A 20,906-nucleotide genomic window follows, 5' to 3' on the forward strand; every position below is an offset into this window, starting at 1 on the left:
TTTTGCGATGTAAAAAATGCGTCTTAATGACACGCGTTGACACGTGTGCGTTGTAAAGTATCATATTCGAGGATGACCCAACATTGAGGAACATTTGAGTTTTTTTAACCTGTGCAGATATCTATTTGTTTCATGATACTATAGACTACAAGCTCAATGAAACCTATACTTGGGCTGAGATTTACGCAAAAAGAAGATACTCCAGCGGCCGCTCCCCCCGGCCACGCCCACTGCAATTGGCCACGCCTCCTACCATCGCCATAAAACATGTGCTTCTTACGTACGCGCAGCGGACGGGCGCAGCGGGCGCGCCTAAGGCAAGCCCGTCTGCGCCCGTCCGCGCCCAGACGGGCCCAGGGCCCCAAAATGCTGCCCAATCTTTGGCATATTCCCCTGCTGCACTTAGAAATCTCCAGCAGCCCCCCTGCGCTCTTCTATCCACAACCTGGGACCGCTTGGCATCTCTCGGCATTGCGGCCGACTTGGTCTCTCCCAGACTCACCCGTGCACCTGAGTTGCTCCCTGCGCCGCCGGAAACTTGCATCCGTATATTGTATCTCAACACCCGCTCTCTTCCCCAACACCACGCTGATATTTTTCTTTTGCTGATCGCGGAAAACCCAGACATCCTGCTGCTCACTGAGACCTGGCTATCTGACCTATCCCTCCCTGACATCCTGGCTGCCCTACCCCCTAACTATTATCTGCTGAACGCCAACCGGCCTCACGGCCGCCGTGGCGGAGGGGTTGCAGCAATTATTCGCAAAGATCTACCGCTCATTAAGTCGTCATCTTTATGCCTCCCTGATGTTGAAAACTTGGTAATCAGCTTGCCAACTGAAGCGGGGGCTCTGACCCTTATCGTCTTATACCGCCCTCCCACCCTGATGCCATTATTTCCTGTCACTTTTTGTGAGCAGCTTGCTGCCCTCATGACTTCCTCAGCTCGCGTTGCCATATATGGCGACTTTAACTACTGGTTCAACCATGCTGCCGCTGGTCCCCACGCCACCGAATTGTTTGAGGCACTTTCTAGCCTCAATCTGACGCAGCATGTCATCTCCCCCACTCACACCGGGGGCAACATCTTGGACCACATATGGACTCAAGGTATCTCACTTCTCGGTCCGACTGTCTCCCCCTGTGTCTGGTCAGATCACTCACTGATCGAGTCATCCATCCTCATAAAGGGCCTGGTCAGGCCCCCCTCCCGGCCTGGAGGGTCCGCCCGGAACTGGAAAACTCTGGACTCGCCCGCTTTTCTCTCCCTACTTGTCAAAACCCAGCCTTCACTCCCCGAGTCCTTGGACATCAACACCATGGACGCTAACATCTCACACTGGTTAACAACGGCCAGTGACACTTTTGCTCCCGTTACCTGCTTCTCCCGCACTCATCTTAATAAATCCCACAAATGGTATAATTCTACCTTAAAGCAACAACATCTGGAGCTGCGCCAATTGGAGCGCAGATGGCGGCGCCATTACCTCGGCCCCGACAGGGAAGCCTATGTGTCTGCGCGCAAAGCCTACAAAGCTGCAATTATCACCACCAAAACTTCCTTCATCTCCAATAGGATCTTAACAGCTCCCAACAGATCCAAGGAGATATTTAAAGTCCTTGGCGAATTGACATCAGACGCCAGGACACTCCCGATCCCACCTCCTTCCTTGGAATCCTGCACTGCTTTAAACTCCTTTTTTACAGATAAAATCATTGCTATTAAGAATTCCATTCCCTACTCACTTCCGTCCGCCGTATCAGTTCCCCCCCTGCTAATACACCTACCTTTTCTCAGTTTCCTGCGCTCGACCCGGAATCACTCGCCAGACTGTCCTCTCGCGTGAAATCTGGATCTCCCAAAGACAGCTGTCCCCCTTTCGTGCTCCGCGACATCTGTCATACCCTCCCGCACTGTATTCTTCCCTTGCTCAACTCCTCTCTCATTTCAGGCACAGTTCCCAGCTCATTTAAAGAGGCCACACTGGTGCCCCTCTTAAAAAAGCCCGGCGCCGATTCAGCAGTCCTGGCCAACTATCGCCCCATCTCCCTCCTACCTTTCTTTTCCAAAATCCTCGAGGCTCATGTCACGACCTGCCTCTCACACTTTATCGAGGAATCCAACTACCTGGCACCCAACCAGGCCGGGTTCAGACCAGCCCACTCCACTGAGGCCGTGATTCTCGCTGTGCTGGATAATCTCAGGCGCAGCGAGGACAAAGGACATCCCCAGGCACTAGTTTTACTCGACCTATCGGCGGCTTTCGACACGGTGGACCATAACATCTTAATCCACCGTGTCGAATCCGCCGGAATCTGTGGGGCTGCTCTGTCTTGGATCAAATCCTTCCTCAAGGAGAGGTCCCAGGCAGTAAGCATGGGTCCCTTCTGTGCCACCAGTGTCCCCTCGTCCTGCGGAGTTCCTCAAGGATCATCTTTGTCTCCCCTCCTTTTTAATTTGTACCTCCAACCCCTCCTTCATTCCCTGGGTAAATGGGATATCACCGTGTTTAATTACGCGGATGATTTACAACTTATTTTTCCCCTCACTTCCCCTGACGCCGTCACTAATTTTCAGACTGCCATGACACACATCCAGCATTGGATGAACCAAAATCAGCTCAAGCTCAATCCAGGCAAGACTGAGCTCCTCCTTCCGGGGAGAAGTGCCCAGTTCTGGGGCCCCCAGTACTGGCCGATTGAGCTTGGAACACCACCTTCTCCTGCTGGATGTGTTAAGAGCCTCGGAATTTTGATCGACTCCGGGCTCACCCTCAAGGCACAGGTGAGCGCAGTAACATCTTCCTGCATGTTTCAACTCTACAGGATCCGGAAAGTCGCTCACCTCCTTTCACCTGAAGCCTTGCTGCAAGTCCTAATAGCCCTGGTGATGTCCCGGCTGGACTTCTCGAACTCAATCTACCACGGTCTCCCCCAATCTCTGCTATCGAGGTTGCAGATCGTCCAAAACCAGGCCGCCCGGCTGGTCTTCAAAATCCCCAAATGGCAGTCGGCCCAACCTTTATTACGCCATCTTCATTGGCTACCAGTGAACGAAAGAATTACGTTCAAGGTTCACTGCCTGATCTTTAAAGCTCTCACTGGCCCTGCCCCTGCTTTCCTTAAATCTCTCATTACTCCTTATTGCCCCCCCCGCACCTTGAGGTCTACTCATCTCTCGCTTCTTGCTGTCCCCCGTATCAAACTCGCAAGATCGGGTGGCCGTAGCTTCTCCTGCTTGGCCCCTAGGCTGTGGAACTCCCTCCCCCTCGCACTTAAGTCATCTTGTTCCCTCCTTTCTTTCAGGAAATCCTTAAAAACAACACTTTTCCCTCATTAAATTCTTTGCTCCCCTGCTTCCTCCCTTTCTTTTCCAATCCAATCAGCGCCAGGAAACCTCTGGTGACAGTGCGCTTAAGAAATCCATAATAACATAACATAACATAACATAACATGATATATTTGTAATTGTTATGTAAAGCAGTTTTAGGAGATTGCGCAAAAATTGTATAGTAAAATGATTTTTGATTGTCAAAATATATAAATAGTTGTATTTTTAATGTCATTTATTTTAATGAACTTTCTCTTCCTTAATGTCAAGTTTGCAAATACATTATATCTGAAATTATTTTTGAAAGATAATATGTTACAAAAGCATTTATGGATAGTTTCAATGTTTTATGGAAATATTTCTAAAATAAACAGATGTCCTGCTATGTTTTTGCTGGTGGTGTAGCCTGACCTCCCCAAATTAGATTTTTGACCTAAATGAAGGCATCCATTCAGATATTTCTGGAAAGACTTTAATAGAGAAAAACTACAATTCAAAAAATTAATTTAGAGTTTCAAAATCTGTTTAAAGGTTATGAGGGGTTTAATATTTTACGCGTGATACAAGCAAAAGAAGCTTAGTGCTAGATCACATCTCTCTAGTGAGCGGGAATCCAATTAGGATATGTAAATAGGCTTGCTTGGGCAATTTGCTCTCTCCTTACTTCAAAGTATTACTACACAAAGAGTAAAGGAGGAAATGAGAACGATTACATTTCCTGAATAGAGTGTGGCCTATCAGAAATATTTCTTTTTATTCACACTCATTAAGTTCCCTAGGAGACCAAGCTGAGAATACTCTCTGCAGACTATGTATGGTGCATCTGCATCTCGTTCTCTCGTAGGGGTAGGGAATGTCTTCTTGGTGCAAGGGCAGTGGACTTACAACCAGGGGATGGTTTTCAAAGTCCTGAAGATCGCCTACCCATCCTGAGAACCAATCTTAAACTTAGAAACTTCGCTGTGAAATTTCACAACCCTAAGGCATGTCACACAGACCAGATCAGGGATTACATCACATTATTCAGAAAGAGGGACGCTGTTCTCAAGTGGTTTAAGAGTTCCTAATAATTGCATGTTAACATGTCCACTTTAGGAACATGTGCTGGGCAACTCTTTGGGATTTAAAGCCTGGAAAGTAGAGTAGAAGACAAAACAATACATGATGCCTCAATGAGCAACTAGCTGTGGACCGGCCTGTTCCAGGATTGTGGAATGCAGACTCCTGAGCATTCTCCCAGGAACATTAGAGATGTGGTTTCCTACAGAAATTTATTTATTTTATTTTATTTTAATTATTTATATAGCGCAGCTGATACCTTGCAGGCTTCCTGGCGCTGGAAATACTTTACTGAAGAAGATACCGAAGTATGTAAAGGCGGGGAGGTCTAGGGGAAAAGCCAGGTCTTAATGCACTTCCTGAATGGAAGCAGGTGAGGGATCTGGCGTATGTCAATGGGCAGGCTGTTCCACAATTTGGCAGCTGCGACCCTGAAGGATCTACCCCCAGTTCTGGCTTTGTTGTATCTGGGCACCCTTACCAGATAGGCCGAGGATGATCGCAGATCTCTGGTAGGAGTATACCACAGGAACAGGGCTTGCAGGGGCCTGGGCCCGAGTCCATGCAGAGCCTTGAATACGATGCAAAGGGACTTGAAAGCCACCCGCTGCTTTAGGGGTAGCCAGTGCAGTTCGGCCAGTGCCGCTGTGGCCGAGGACCTTCTCGACCAGCCCAGAGCCAGCTTGGCCGCGGCTGATTGAATTCGTTGCAGCCGGTCCAGCAACGTAGCAGGGGATTCAAGGAGCAGGGCGTTGCAGTAGTCAAGAAAGCCTGCAGTCTGATGCAAAGTTTGCCTTTTCACCCTGATAATACCCAGATGCCCAATGGGGGATTGATACATAAGTATAGGAGTAGTGTGAAGACTAAGGGGCCGATTAGGATGGCGGTTTTTCCGCATCCTCCGGGCCGGCGGAAGTGTCCGCCGGCCTGGAGGATGCGGAAAAACCGCGGCGGAGACTCCAAAGACCCACCGCCAAATTAGGATGGCTGGTGGGTCTGATAATCTGTCCGCCGCTTTTCCGCCGCGGTCGGAAGGCGACCGCGGCGGAAAAGCACTAACATGTCTGGTGGTGTCTATCAGACACCGCCAGGCATATTAGGATGTCTGAAAATATATGCTTTTCCGCGGCGGCTTTACCGCCGTGGAAAAGCATACGGACCTTCACTTCGGGGGCCCGTTGCGGGCCCCCTGGGTGAAGGTGGGGTGGGGGGTGCACATGGGGGGTACCTATGGTACCCCCCTGCATTTGCGTGCACAATGCAGCAGGCACCGCGCGGTGCCTGCCGCTTTGTGCACGCAAATGCTGTGCATGGATTTTTTACATTGCGGCGGGTGCAGCTTGAAGCTGCACCCGCCGCAATGTTAGAGATAGAGGATGTGACCGCCACACTGGCGGTCACATCCTAATTTGATCGGAGGGAACGCCGCAGCCCATGCGGACGTTCCCTCCTCCTCAGGGGTTGCGGACGGACTCAAGTCCGTCCGCGATCCTAATCGACCCCTAAGTGTGGGCTCCATCTACAGCTATCCTAAAATGGACTAGGTTTTCGTAACCGGTCCTGAAGATTTAAAATGCCTATTGGAAAGCTGTAAATATCATCAAAACACTGTCAACATATATAAACCCTGGCAAATGACGTCAACCCCAGTTTTATCAAGGATGTTAGCCTTTTATGAATATTCTGTGTATATGGTTGCCTTTGAAAATGTTTTTATGTTTTTTGAGCCAATTGTAGCCAAACAGATTAAGGGCATTTATCCCTTTAAGGACCATTTCCTTCGTTCTCTGAATTTCTTCATTTTGTTTCACAAGCTGATTACTGTTGGTTAAATCTAATTTGGTTCAGACTTATTTGGTGTGTAGTTTGTCCTAAATTAAAGTTTTTTTTATTACATGTGTTTGTTCTCACTCCTGAGGGATTCACAGAAAAAGTAGTTTCCTCCAGGAAAAAGAATTGGTACCTCCATTTTTTAGCATGATGTAATAAAGCCATTTTTCCTTCAGATTCAACATGAGGCTGCAGAAACTGTTTACAAGGAAGCAAAAGACTATGGCAAATGGGAGTGCAGTCAGTAACGAGATGCAGGATGGTAATGCTTCTTATGACATAATCTGTGATGACCCGTCACTGCCCCTGCTTGGGAAAGGTAAGGCTAGGCAGACAGGACGTAATGGACCAACCACTGTATAGCTCCAGGGTGTTGTTTGTCAACAGCCCATGAAGCACATTTTAGAATACAGAAATGAAAAAGCCTGTTTATTGACTGTGTGATCGATGTGAGGTAGCTAACATTGCATAAAGTAAAAGAGCGTAAAATGTAGATGTTTGCAAATTTCATTAGGCCCTCAAGATCACATTTTAGCCCCTTTATTCTCTGTTATCCGCTAATAATTTCACATCAAATATTCGGTAATATTTATCCATGTCAGTTGAGGAAAGCAATAATTTAAGTTAATGACATAACATCTGTGAAAACCAGCCTGCATTTTATGGAAATAATGTGAATTATAGGTTTTTAACGCTTATCAAAATTTAAAACAATCTCCTCCGTCATATACATACGTATACTTTATTAGGTAAGAGTGCATCACAGAAAACCTAAAGAAAAGTAGTTTCCCACCACATAAAGAAATAAAAATGCTTTATGAAAGAAAGAAAAACAACTTTAAAAAACAATGGTTTACAAAATATCTCCATAATCGAACAAAGTCAAGATAAAAGCAGAGCATTCAAAGACAACAGCACTCATTGCAACGTTTAACTTTCTATACTTAATTGATGAGAAGCCAAAAATATTCAAATGATATTTTACAGTTAATTTACATAACGAATATCTACCATGGATGACACGTTGTGTGCTATGTGAATGGATAGCAAGCTACTCCATGGAGCCCAGATTTAGTTTGCACTATGTGTTGTAGTATGCAACATTATGATATACTGATTAGCTGCATGTACTTTCTAGTCTAGTGGAAAATGTACTGCTATTGATGCAATGGAGGAAATGTGTATTATTCTATTGATTGATTATTCTAGTGCACAGTGTTATTGAATGGCAGGAGAGATTTTAAAGACTGCAATTATACGTATTTGGGTCATTCTTATAGAGGCTTGGTCAGTTTGTGAGTCTGGTGGGACAAGATCAGTAGGAGTTAGTTTGGGAGGTCAAGAGCATAGGACAGAAGACATGGTCTGTCGTGGGTTTAAATGACACAGGTATGAAATAAGCTTGTTATATAAGTCATGTGCATGAAGACAAACATGCTTCGCCATGCTAAGGAGTACAAGAAGCCATTCTATTGAATCCCTTACAGTATGTGGGTACTGAAAGTTGTTGGAATTTTATTGGTACTCAATGGGTTTCCATAGAGGTGTCTGCTAGAAGAAGGCCTACATCTTTGTTAACAGAAGTCTCCTGGTATTCCATCTTGGTCAATCAGTTGGCGGTATGTTAACTGTTTTCTGGGACACTGTAAGTTTTAGCTCATAGGTACATAGGTAGTCTTTCTATGGTTGGAAGGTACACAAATAAGTTTAACGTTTTAGAGCTGGTTGAATGCGGGATGGCACAAACTTAATGTGAGCATTTTTCAGATGTAAACCTAAAACTCAAGTTAAGGACCCTTTCATTTGTTCTTTCCTCAATGTAGATTGTACATATGGTGCAAGTCTCATTCTTCCATGTGTTGTCATCATAATGTGTGCCTTTGTCTCTTGATGCGTGTTTCACATTTCATTAAATTGGGCTAGAGTCTCATTTTAGAAAATGAGCTTCCCAAAACATTTCACAGCTGTTGTAGGTTCAAACTAGAGGTACATAAACTTAGAAAAGCTTGCCATCTGCCAGCTACATCATTTTGTTAAGGCCTTACCATCTGTTTCAATGTAATGTAATGAAGTTGACACAGTTGAATAAAACAGCCCACTAAAGGTCTGGTAAAAAAGATATGTTACCTGGAAGTAAAGCAATATGTGAAACCTACATTTGTATTGCAAATTACCTTTGTCAAAAATAAGGATAATCTTTTCATTTTTCAGATCATTACTCCTGCTTGTGAAACTGATCAAAAAGATTATCAACCGAGCAAAAAAAATCCAGGCAGAATATTTAATTTGCCTAAAACATTTTCACTTCGGTTTCTCTTATGGAAGCACACTGGGCCCAATTCATGTGCATATAAAATACTACAGTCAGAAACAAAGAGAGAGACCCCTTCAAGACCATGGGGATAGAGTCACAAAGACAGGTAAACAATAGAAATTCCCTAGGCATACGCTCAATGACCCTCCATGTGTGTACACTTTGCAAAAACGTCCTACACAAAAAACAAACATACAGAAATATATTTAAATATAAAAACAAAACAAAAAATATAAACACAGTTTAAAAAAAATATCACTGATCAAAGACAAATACATAAAACTTCATTTAAAATCATCCTCTATTGCACATCATTAAGTATTGAATCCATATATATTTCTAATACTTTCTGGATTCCAGGGTGGCCGGGGTGGCCAGAGGTACACCTCTCACGATTGTCAATGTGTTTTGGTGGACAAAGTTATATAGACCACCTTCTTGAGGACAGTGGAAAATATATTGCCTATAGAGCCAGATAAAGCATTGCATGGGCTAAATGCCCACACAAACAAGTACCTGCTGTATATGCAACTATGTGCCACACAGAGGCTTTGTCATAGAGGAGCCAACCTTAATGTTTTTAGTCATTTTAAAGCTGTTTGGACATTTAATGGGTCTGTGGTACTCAATTGACAACCTTTCTAGGTCACAGACGAATAGCATTTCTGAATATATGCCATTTTTAGGAGTAAATGTAAGGTCAGTGAGATTGTTATATTTGGCAAATTTGTTTGCTTTCAAAACATCAAGAAAGGTGAATCATCCCCTGCAGTTATACATGTTAGTATCTGGTGCTGTTCATATATGCACTGTTCACATATTTGAAGACTATATATATCCAGATATGTAGATATGAAGGCAGTCTGAGGAAGAGAACTGACTTTAAAGGAATTATTGAAATATTCACTTTAGAAGGCGGCTCCATGTATTTTACAATGGTTGAATCTTAACTTTACACATATGCGATATATTTTTCACTGTCCCGAAGAAGGTGGTCTGTATAATTTGTTTCACCAAAACGTGTTGAGGATCGTGAGCGGTGTACATCTGGCCACTCTGGAATCCAGAAAGTATTAGAAATATATAGGGATTCAATACTTGAAGATGTGCAGTAGAGGATGCTTTTAAATTAAGTTTTATGCATTTTTAAAATTGATGGATTGTCTTTGATCTGTGATGTATGTTTTAAATCATTTGTATTTTTGTATCTGTTATATTGAATAAATAATATATGTTTGTATATTTGTTTTCTGTGTTGGGCATTTTTACACAGTCCTCACCCATAGGGAGTCTTAGGGGCCCATTAGGATGTCGGGCGGATTGCCCCCGCCAGGCTGGCGGTAGCCACCGCCGGCCTGGCGGGGGCAATCCGCCCGACATCCTCTCCTGAATGCCCCCCGCCATATTAGTATGGCGGGGGGACCATGGCGGACGGAAAGACCGTCCGCCGCTTTTCCGCCACGTTCACCTTGCGGCCGGGGCAGAAAAGGTATATAGGTTTAATATGGTGGCGGTGTCTATTAGACACCGCCACCACCAGCCATATTAAGATGGGCCAGGACAGATGCCTTTGCCACAGAAAGGCATGCAGTCTTCACTTTGGGGGCCCCCTGCGGGCCCCCAAAGTGAAGGAGGGGTGGGGGTGCACACGGGGGGTACATGTGGTACCTCCCTGCATTTGCATAAACAAAGCGGCAGGCATCGCGCGGTACCTGCCGCTTTGTTTATGCAAATGCGTCACAAGCATGTTTAGCATTGTGGCGGGCGGGGATGAGTGCACCGCCCGCCACAATGCTAAACATGCAGGATGCACCCACCACAGTGGCGGGCGCATCCTAATGCCCCCCATGGAACCCCCGCTCTTATGGCGGGCGGTCCCATTCACCGATGGGATGGCGGGCGGACTAAGTCCGCCCGCCATCCTAATGACCCCTTAGTGTTTGGGCCTAGGGGAATTCTATTGTTTACCAAATAAAATACTACGCCCTCCACATTTCTGCAGTTCATCATTTCCAAAGGCAGATTTGCACCTACAGCAGAATATACAAGTGAAAAGGTACCAGTAGTAACTTTTCACCTATAAGTGGAGATCTTCACCACTGGGATGGAGAGCTACCTCAGAGACTGTATAGGTTATTTAATGAAGTTTATTCTAAAAAAACGAATTATCACATTTCAATGTATAAAATGAATATAGCTCAATTAAAATAAACATGAATAATCTGGAAATAGTTCAACAGCTTTGGGGATGTAGTAATTATAGAAATATATTTTATGACTTGCAAGTGTCTTACTTTTTTGCCGGTGTGTGTGTTATGTATTATGCCCCTTCCCAAACCCTAACTACAATATCCCTAAATCCCCCCCCCCATTTAGTAGCAGTAACTCCCGGGTCCCTCACCATATTTACCACAAATTGGCATACATAAGTGTGAAAAGATTTCCACTACCATGACGGAGCACATAAGAAAATTGAGAGGTGAAGGTCTTTATAGTCTGTGGGTACTGTAGTACTTTTTACATGCTGCAAAATGCAGCTTGTGGATCATAATCCCTGTTTAGTAAAAACACAAATTCACAAATACATCTCATGTATTTGTATGGAGAGAGATGGAGGATTGTGCCCTTTTGATTTGTCAACGTTAGTGCAGAATGATTATCAAACGTTCTTTGATGGTTTTACGTGCGTGTTCTTTATTTGTTATTCCATACATGAAATGAGAACAGGAATAATGGAAAACAGCCGACACGTGTTTCGCCCTAGTGGCCCATTGGGCGTGGGCTTTTTCTAGGCTGATAGTGTGTAGATGTAGGAAAATAGAAGAAAAGTCAAGAAACAGAGTGAAAGTATACTGTCAATAGGGACAGAGGGACAAAGACCAGAAGGTAGACAGAGGAGGATTGAGAGTAAGTGTGAATAGGTGGGGGGGAATACGTTGTTATTACAATTGAGGGACAGAGGGACAAAGACCAGAAGGTGGACAGAGGAGGATTGAGAGTAAGTGGGAATAGGTGGGGGAGAAGCGGAAGGGGGAAAAAAACGAGAGAGAAGAAGAAAGAGAGACAAAAGAAAGAACAACAAAAAAGGGGGAAAGAAAAGAGTCAATCCTCAGAACATCATTGAAGAGCAGAAAACAGTTGGAGAGGAAAGGAAGGATACACAGTCCAAAAGGATGTGTAGCAAGGGATGCTGAAGGTCTGGAAGAACTGGCAGGCACATCCTCAGATGGGGTTTATGATCAAGAGGGGTACGTACAGGCACGCTGGACACCAGCAGAGGGAAGCAAGAGGAGTCTGTTTTGGAATATACTGTTCAGAGTGAGACATCTACTCGGGCAGCTGTAAAATGAGTTGTCTCAATTTCAATGGTCGAGGTTTCATGGTTTGGCACCAGAGCAGCACAAAAAGAGGAGAAGGGGCCAGAGAGTTGTGGGAGCTAGGAAGATTTGACAATTAACAGAGGTTTCCTAGCAGCCTCCACAAGGAAGTTGAATAGACAGGCTTTGGCTGAGTTTGTGGGACAGTGGGGTGAAAAGGAGAGGGAGTAACAGGGTGGGATGGAGAGAAGGAATGACTACATGGGGGGGTTTGTGATCTCAGTGGTGGAAAAAGGCAGTTCACCACTTACCATTAGGGGAAACTGGCAGGACTGGCAATGTTTTTATGGATACTAACCAAAAGGGGGAGAATTTCTGAGGAGAATTTTGGACGGTTGGCCATGGCAAAGGGGGATAGCGAGAGATAAGCCTAGGGCGATCACGGTGAAGGATCTGGAGAGCATCAGAATTTAGGTTTCCAAAAGTGATAGGAACTTTGGACCTTGGGGGTGTGCAACTGGGCGATGTGAGGTTATCAAAGGATGACCTGCCAATAAGCGTGGGGAGAAGCAAAATGGATCAGAAGGGATGCGAGCCATGTGTGAGGAATACCAGGTCAGATAACAGGAGGATCTCCCCATTACAGGCGGTAAAGGAATACATCTTGCTAAGCGCTGACGATCAAGGGATATTGTTTTTGCATGAAGGTGGGAAAGGGGTAAGGGATGAACAGGTTTTGGAAGGTCTGAGGAAGTGACTAGATCTGGAAGGAAGGCCAGAGTGGCAGTAGGAAACTCACTCCTTTTGTACAGGGGCAGTAACAGAGGCATTCCGGTGGGGATGAGAGAAGGAGAGGTTGAAAAGATTAGGTAGGTGGTGTTCTGAAAGGATGTGGAGTTATATGAGGCCAGTATTTAATTAACAGTTGTCTTCAGCCACTGTTTGCAACACCACATGCTATCAGCTACAATTTTCTGTGATGTTTACAGCAAACGTGTACTTGTTTTTAACATAAAAGGAATTTTGCGTGCTTTTAGTATTATGAGAAGCATTTATATACTACATAAGTGTTTACATGCTGCATTTTTTCAAGTGTGTAGGTACCATTTCTAGAGGTTTATTTCTCAAATGCTTGATCTTAAGTCACTGCCATAGAACACTCCCAAATGTGGCCTCAATTCTAAATCCTAACTCGAGCCTGAGATTAATAATTTAGCCTGGGATTAAGCCCAAAATTCATGTCTCCCAAGAAATCCATTTAATTCATTTCACTCTTTAATGAATAAACACCTTTCCATCAAATCTGTACATTTCTGTGATTTTACAGAACATTTTATTACAGTAAATGCAGACTTTTTTTTAGTATGAGAGGGAAATCTCTACATGCTGCAGATTTTGAACATTGCCCCTATTGACTTTTCTGCTTAACATGCACTGTTGTTTTCTAGATGCACTCTTATGATATAAAATTCTACACTAATGATTTTAAATTGCTCTCTTTAAAATATTTTAACAACACTAATTCTTATTCGTCTGCTCTTTGCTGTAAGTCAAAAGCTCTTTCAAACAACAGACTAACACCCCTGATTTACTCTCAATCCAAAGTTAAAATGTGTTCTGTTAACATGTTGAAATGCATGGTGCTTCTGTCTCTGCTTTCTTAACACTTTACGTCTCCTGTCTGCTTAGCCTTACTCTTCTTGTTGTTGAGTGTAACCTATGTATGTACTCAATGTCAATATATTTTTGTTGGACAGTGTCTATTGTGGCTGTAAGAGAGGAATCCTTCACTGCTCCTAGCAGCTGGTGATAGTGACAAGGAAGCCTTCAAGAACATTGCCAGCTATGTGACCCTGCACCGCTCGAATTGTTGCAAGTGTTCTCCCAAAAACATCTCCATAGAGCAAAAGTAATCTGCTTCGTTTGGTTTCCAGACTTCTTTTATGTCTACTCTACAAAACCCAGTCAGAGTAGGCAGGATTTGCATTCATGTCCCTCTGCTCCATGTCATTGCTAAGTAAGCACACACATGTGGGAATGGAATGTCTGGATATTTGTCCCCTATGACCAGGCAGTAGAAGAAATAGAAGGTTTTGTGATTGATAAGAGCATGTTTCAAAGTTCAGCCTGTAATAGAAGCCCAAAATGTATCAAAAGAAACCCTGTCAGTCAACAGTCTCCTCCGGAGTGAACCCAGCTAAACTATAATGCCAAATATGGCAACACAATGCATCAGTTAGGAAGTCAATAAGATGTGTAGGGTACTATTTGTGTTAACCACAGTAATTCAATCGGAGGAAAAGAAGCGATACCTTGGCATAAAAAACTATTTGGGACCAATTCACACGAAGATCGCACTCTTGATTAATTGGCAAAAGTTCCTGACACAAAATAGGGTTTACAAATAGGTTACACATAGACCAAGACAGTGAAGAGTGAATTCTACATCGTGCAATCCTATAGATTTAATGTATCTTTTTTTTCAACTAAAAGGTTGAATGGTGTGCACTATGTAAACATGTTCCTTGTAACAATAAGTATTTTAGCTAAATAATAAGACTAATCACCCCATCCATTGTCAGTGTCTTGTGGGGAAATAACAATTATACTTTCTTAGATATTGTTGAAATTAAGACAGACACCAAGATTATGAAGGCTGCCATACAGCTCCCACGTCTGGGTACTGTGCCTGTGAAGAGTCATCTGAAGACTGTCCTGTTAATGTATTTTTCTGCACTTCTGTCTGGTTCTTGTGTGTTGCTGCATCAATGTTTTCTAGCAAAAGTATCATTATTGGTAAATTGCTTTCAAGAAATGCTACTTATTAAATGAAATAGATTAAATTAGATTTACTAGAAACCATTAGATTGGGCTATTTACCGAGGTATTTTCTTTTTTCCGATAATTCATAAACACAGTCTTCCTGATTTTTTTAAAGATCTGTTAGTTGTCATTTGTTGTTAAGAGATGCCTGTTTCATCACACTCACTGAACAGATCAACAGGTACTTAGAAAAACACAGACCGCCTACAATGCAGCACTGGTAACCCACTTATTATCTCCCCAATCAGAACAAGCCAAATTATGAGCAAATATAAGAATGTCCCTCATTCACCTTCTCTACTGTCTCCCCGATCTCTCCCAGTTCTGTCCAATATCTACATTTCATTCCCGGGAGCAGATCTCACATTAACAAAATGGTCCCACCACTGAATCCAAATTGTATGGTGTCTGTGAGGAAAATCACTTGACTTATAAACTGATTCCTTGGCTAATGCACAGTAATCCATGTCTCTCAACCTTTCTGTTATCGGTGGAGCCTTTGAGGACTTCCAGTGATGGGTAATATCAGTTTGATCACCACTGGTCCAATTCCAATGAGCATGATCGGCTCTTTGTTGGCATTCCAATCCGGTAGAATATCGAGCATTAATATTTTCCATTTTCTCCCAATGGGAAGCCAATTACCATCTTAAAAGTTGCAGCGAGCTATTGTGGACCAATATGATCGCACAGAAGGACACTACACTCCCAGAAAATATGTTTGACTGCAGCTCTTCTAGTACCACATTTCAAACTGCTTGGATCAAGTCTCCTCCTCATTTTCCATGACCTCTCTGGCATGTAGTACACCTTCTGGAAGTATTTAAATTGTATAAGGCCAACCGTGCCGATATAGTTGTCTGTCTGGCCGCCATTTTTGCCTCTATTTGAAATCGGGTACCTGGTTCAGTTTATTCCTGTATCCCTCTAGTAAATGCTTCAAATGCAGATTACAAATAAACTGTGTTTTGTGTAGCTCAAACTCCTCTGTCAACTGCTCGAAGTACATCATGTAGTTTGGCAGCCATACATCCTCAATCTTGGATATCCCCATCCTATACCATGTGCGAAAGAACTCCATTCGGGACAACCCACCAAGTCCAGTTCCCTAGCATCTCTGTACTTTCTGCCAACATTCAAAGCTAATAGCCGTGTCTGGCATCATCATCTCTTGAGAAATATTGTCCTCTCTATTAACATTGACAACGGGAAATTGGCATCCATGGTTGTCACTTCCAGTCAAATGTTTGGGTCATCCCAGTCATAAAAAAACAGTAATTGACATAGGTGAGCTGTATGACCCAGTAGTACAATTGTATTTCAACTAGCCCCCACCCACCATTCTAGGATGACTACACACATTTCCTATGGGCAACCCTGGGATGCTGCCTGCCCACAGAAAGATCATTAGGGAGGACTGCACTATGGAGAAGAAATTTGGTGAGAGTCAGCACAGGAGGTTCTGTAATTTGTGTAGTAATTGTGGGATTGCTACCATTTAAACAATATTTATTTTCTCACAATAGTCTTTGGAAGTCTGTTCCATGTGTCCATGAGTGCTTTGAATTTTAGAACAGGGGCACAAATTTGAGGCTCCAACATGCTTGCTGATTGTGGGAGATTGGCATGCCCAAGTATTTAAAACATTTGTAGTGCATTGCACCACGTATACCCGGGATCATCACTTCGCTTTCTCCCACAACCAGTATTATGTTCAATTTGTCCCTATTTACTTTTAGACCACTGCCCTCCCGGTATATCTCTAGCCTCAACATTAGACGCAGAATAGATTTAGCAGATTTGTGAACACACAACAATGCATCGTCCACATACAGAGAGATCTTTCTCCATATCTGTGGTTCCCACCTCACTCACTACTCTAAGGGTTCCATTATTAGGGCAAACTGGAGGAGGGGCAAAGCAGAGTCTCCCTTGAATCTTCTTTTAAGATTTCTTAAACTAGATTAGATTAGATAGGTAAATTAGATGAATTCGCTAGATAAGTGTAGATTGATTAGATTAGATGCATTACATTAAATGAAATTCGATCATTTAGTCAGAACATATGAAATTAGTCGATACTGTTGCAAGTAGAGTAGATAGATTAGGTTGCATACACTGAAATAAAATAGATTAGGCAATCAGAGTGTTAAAATAATGTTCTTCAGTTAGTTGAGTTACATTAGATATGTTTTAAGATAGACACAGAAAGACAGACAGACGGACCGAAAGAAAGCTAGATAGCTAGATAGCTAGATAGACATATAAATAGATAGATAGAAAGAAAGATTGAAAGATAGACAAGATACACAGATTCATAGCAGAAAGTTATGTTGAGATTTATGCCTGAAACTTGTTCTTATTAAAAGTTTCACACTTTTCCAAATAATTAATTTGCAACCAATAGTGAAGCCAAAACAGCAATACAATGGCAAGCAACCAGTGGTGATGGTAGACGAGATTATATGTTCCAGTCCTCCAAAATTCCGATTTCCTGAAGCTGGCTTACGAATAATGATCACCAACAAGTTTGGACCAAGGACAAGATTACGGATGGCAAGCAGGTTCATAATTAACGAGGTGAGTGTTCTCTACACCTTGTTCGGTGTCTACTGGGTTGTTGACAGTATTGAGAGTCATTGTTCTGAAATAATAAAAAAATCAATATGATAATTACTACTTTGTGGCTTAGACTTTGTGTGAAAGTCTCACTGAATATGAAACATCAGCTCTTTTGGAAAATGGTGAGATGTATTAGCAAGTTCAGTAGAGAAGTGCTTCTCACAATGGTTGGTGGGATAGCTCAATACTAGTTGTAAGAAATATGAAAACTTTAAGCAGAGTTTAAGGTGTGGTTATGTATGTATTTATGCCTAATATTATCATAAAAAGTAATACTTGGTGGCTGACCCAATGCATTTCCATTACTTTGCCTCTATTACTTTGACCTACCTTCACTGACTCCATTATTTAGACGCCTACCATTATTTTGACATTATTAGTAAGACATATGTTTAAGCCACCATTTCATCTGGATTGAGCTGATATGGTAAACATTATTACAAAGAAGTAGTTTGAAATGAAAGGGCAAGAGCGTTTAATTAATTACTGTTAAAATACATCTAAAGATAAACCAATATGATTGTTCTGCAATAATATTCATGAAAGAATAAATATAAAAAATGTGCTGTTCAATTGTGCTAGATAACAGCATAAAAAGTAGGGGTCACACTAGAGGATTGTTACAAATATGGGGGTGATTACAATGGGAGACGGACTTCTGCCATCGTCACGGGAATCTGGACCGCCTGGCCATATGGCTTTGGTCCCGCACATGCAATTATGATGAGACCACCACTGAGCCGGTCGCATTGTGCATGTTTACCATTGCTGCGGGTGCTGCTGGCTGTAGCACCCACCTCAAGGGCAAAAATGCACATTGTGCATTTCCCTGCACTACGTGGCAGGCACCATGCTGTACCTGCCACTTGGTGCAGAGAACTGTAGGGGGGCCCCCAAGTGCACAATTGCATTGCCCTGCACAAGGGGGGCTGCAACGGGCCCCCAAAGTCAATCTCCCGCAACTTTTAAAAGGCAGAGGAACCGCCATTCAATGGCAGGGGGAATGCAGCATCCTAATGTGGCGGACGGTGCTTGCTAGGCACCGCCACCATTTTAGGTATGCTGGCCGGGTCCGACTGTGTCGGACCGTGGCAGGCTGCTGGTGGCAGATTCACCACTATCATAATTACACCTATGTTCTTCCATTTCTCAAATTTATTTTATGTTATTTTATATTTGTAAATGAACCATTTCAGTGTGTTTTGAATAGTGTCGTTTTCTCTTTAAAAAACAAATTGTAATTCAAAGTGATGTATTACTTCAATTAAAGAAAATGTTATGGTATGTATTGAAGTGAGTGTAAATAATTGTACTAAGATATTTTAGTAAAGGTCTTGACTCTTTCAGTGCCCCAGATTGATTTTCACAGATGTGTAAACCTATTAGCCACACATAGTAGATAGGTGTGCTCCATATATCGAACAAATGTCTGTTTTTTCAACTGAGATTTTTGCCACCTCACCGCAAAATCTCTGTGGCCATAATGGGTTCAGGACCAGCACTTGGATATACCAGCTCTAGGTCAAATTCATGTGCACCACAGTACTCCAGGGCTTACAGAAGAAGTTTCTGAATAGAAGCACCAATGGCCATGTGTATGAGAAAACCACAATGTATAATATCTTAATAGTGGGAAGACTATATTTACTGCTGATGACATGTCTTCATAACAGTCGTCGGAGTAACGAGAGAAAAATACAAAATAGGGGTGTTTCACTTCACTTCTGATCTTTCTAAACCACCCATGAACCATTTTTACCTCCATTAAGCTAAAATCTCTCAGTGCCTGTAAAAGAAAAGTGTGACAGTCTGCAAAACAGGTATATCTATAATGAAGTATTACATCGAGGCTGGTGTTAAAAAACAGCATGGAAAAGTGCTCAGAGTAATGTCCTATTACTTACCCGTAATCTTCATTACTCCTGGTCCCATTGTCCTCGTCCCATTCATTACTTATTGAGATAACCATCCACTTGACAGAAAAAAGAACAGAGGAATGATGGGACGCCTAACCCAATCCCCTCCCACTGGGACTACTTAACCAATACTTTCCCAGCATTCTGTCTGAACTACCAAGCCTTCTGGGAGGGAGGGATGTAATGAAGGGGATGAGGACAACTGGACAAGGAGTAATGATGATTACTGGTAAGTAAAAGGGCATTACCTCCAGGCCCTTCCAGTTCTCCTCCCATTTATTACTTATGGAGCATCCCAACACCAGGAACCTGGCCTTCCGAACCCCAGAAGAACACCCAGGACACCACACCGAAAGCAGCATCCCAAGTGAAGCAAACGGGAGAACCACAAGAAAAACCGGCAGGAGCACGCAGCCCACAATTCTCCTAACCAAAAAAGGTCTGCACCAACCTGAACAAACAGGAAACGACCAAGGTGAACAAAAAAGCAAGCCACTGCACCACCATCCAGAGGGCAGCCAACCCAAACCGGGAACTCCCGCGAACCAACAGCGGAGGAGGAGTCCCCACCAAGGAAGTACCAGAGACAGCCGTCAACAGAAGGACAGTGAGGAGACCACAACGGAAGTAGACCCAAAGTGGCCAGACACACGAGCAAGGCCAAGGACACACCACCAGGGACAGGACCAAAGTCCGGAAGAACCAGGACCCCAGAAAGGAGAAGCCACCAGCGGCACCAAGTAGGGAGCCAACCCCAGAAAAAGGACAAGCAAGGCAGCCATGCCCTGATCGCCCCCAGCCCCCAAAACCACTGAACGGAAGGGAGCCAGCCCAGAAACCACCACCAAGGCGACAAGGCAAGGACAAACAAAACCAAGGCTGGAAAGGAGGCCTCCAGCCCAAAGGCCAAACCCCAGGAGGTAAACGGCAACAGAAGCAACCACACCACCAGAACAACTGGCACAAGGAGGACCAGAACCGACAGGCCCCCCACAGGGCACACAAACCCAAAAGGGCGCTCACAGGGCCGAAGGTCGCCACACCCAGCGCCACCAAGCATCCCCGAAGAAATGGCTGCAGAACTGACAGAGAGCGTACCAAAGCAGACAACGGGAGGAGCACTCAAAGGCCACACAACCAACCCCAGAAGAGAGCCGAGGGAAAGCAGGGGAAGACCCAAAATCCCCTTGCCGCAACCAGGAAACAAACAGTGACAGAGACAAAAATGGGACACACCCCACCACCACGGGGGTGCCCACAGCAGACCAGCTCAAAAAAGGAGGAATGGGCCCAATACCAGGGCCAAGGCACACACCCAGAGGACCAGCCAAGGGCAGGAACACACACACCAAACCAGGAGGGAGGATGCACCGACCAAGAACCAAGCCCCCACCAACCTGATAGATCTGGCCACCAGAGAGCTCAGAGGACACCCCTGCCATCGAAAACCTTAGAGACGGACCAGACCCCGCGACAAGAACATCCAGCACCAACCACCATCGCTGATGACACAGGACAAATGTTAAAGCACCCAAACTGGGAGAAGGAGCCGGGGCAGGGGGACAGGCCAACAGGCCAAGATCGAGGCACACACAAAGAACACGGGACACTGGGACACTACCACAGGAACTCATCCTACAAAGGCACTGCTGCCCCCCCCTCCCTCACAGGCAGAAGAGGCAGGCCTGATGAGT

The 20,906-nt window shown here is 44.0% G+C and overlaps 1 protein-coding gene across 1 annotated transcript in view; it reads left to right on the plus strand.

The window, feature by feature from the left end:
• The window catches only part of SLC24A4 (solute carrier family 24 member 4), a 578,300-nt gene that overhangs the window by 460,596 nt on the left and 96,798 nt on the right, over nt 1-20,906 (plus strand). The window contains exons 10-11 of the mRNA XM_078662057.1: nt 6,397-6,539; nt 17,082-17,254. Coding sequence (XP_078518183.1) covers nt 6,397-6,539; nt 17,082-17,254 — 316 coding nt within the window. The remainder of the gene's footprint in view (nt 1-6,396; nt 6,540-17,081; nt 17,255-20,906) is intronic.

This window comes from Lissotriton helveticus, chromosome 9 (assembly GCF_964261635.1).
Source record: "Lissotriton helveticus chromosome 9, aLisHel1.1, whole genome shotgun sequence".
Taxonomy (NCBI): domain Eukaryota; kingdom Metazoa; phylum Chordata; class Amphibia; order Caudata; family Salamandridae; genus Lissotriton; species Lissotriton helveticus.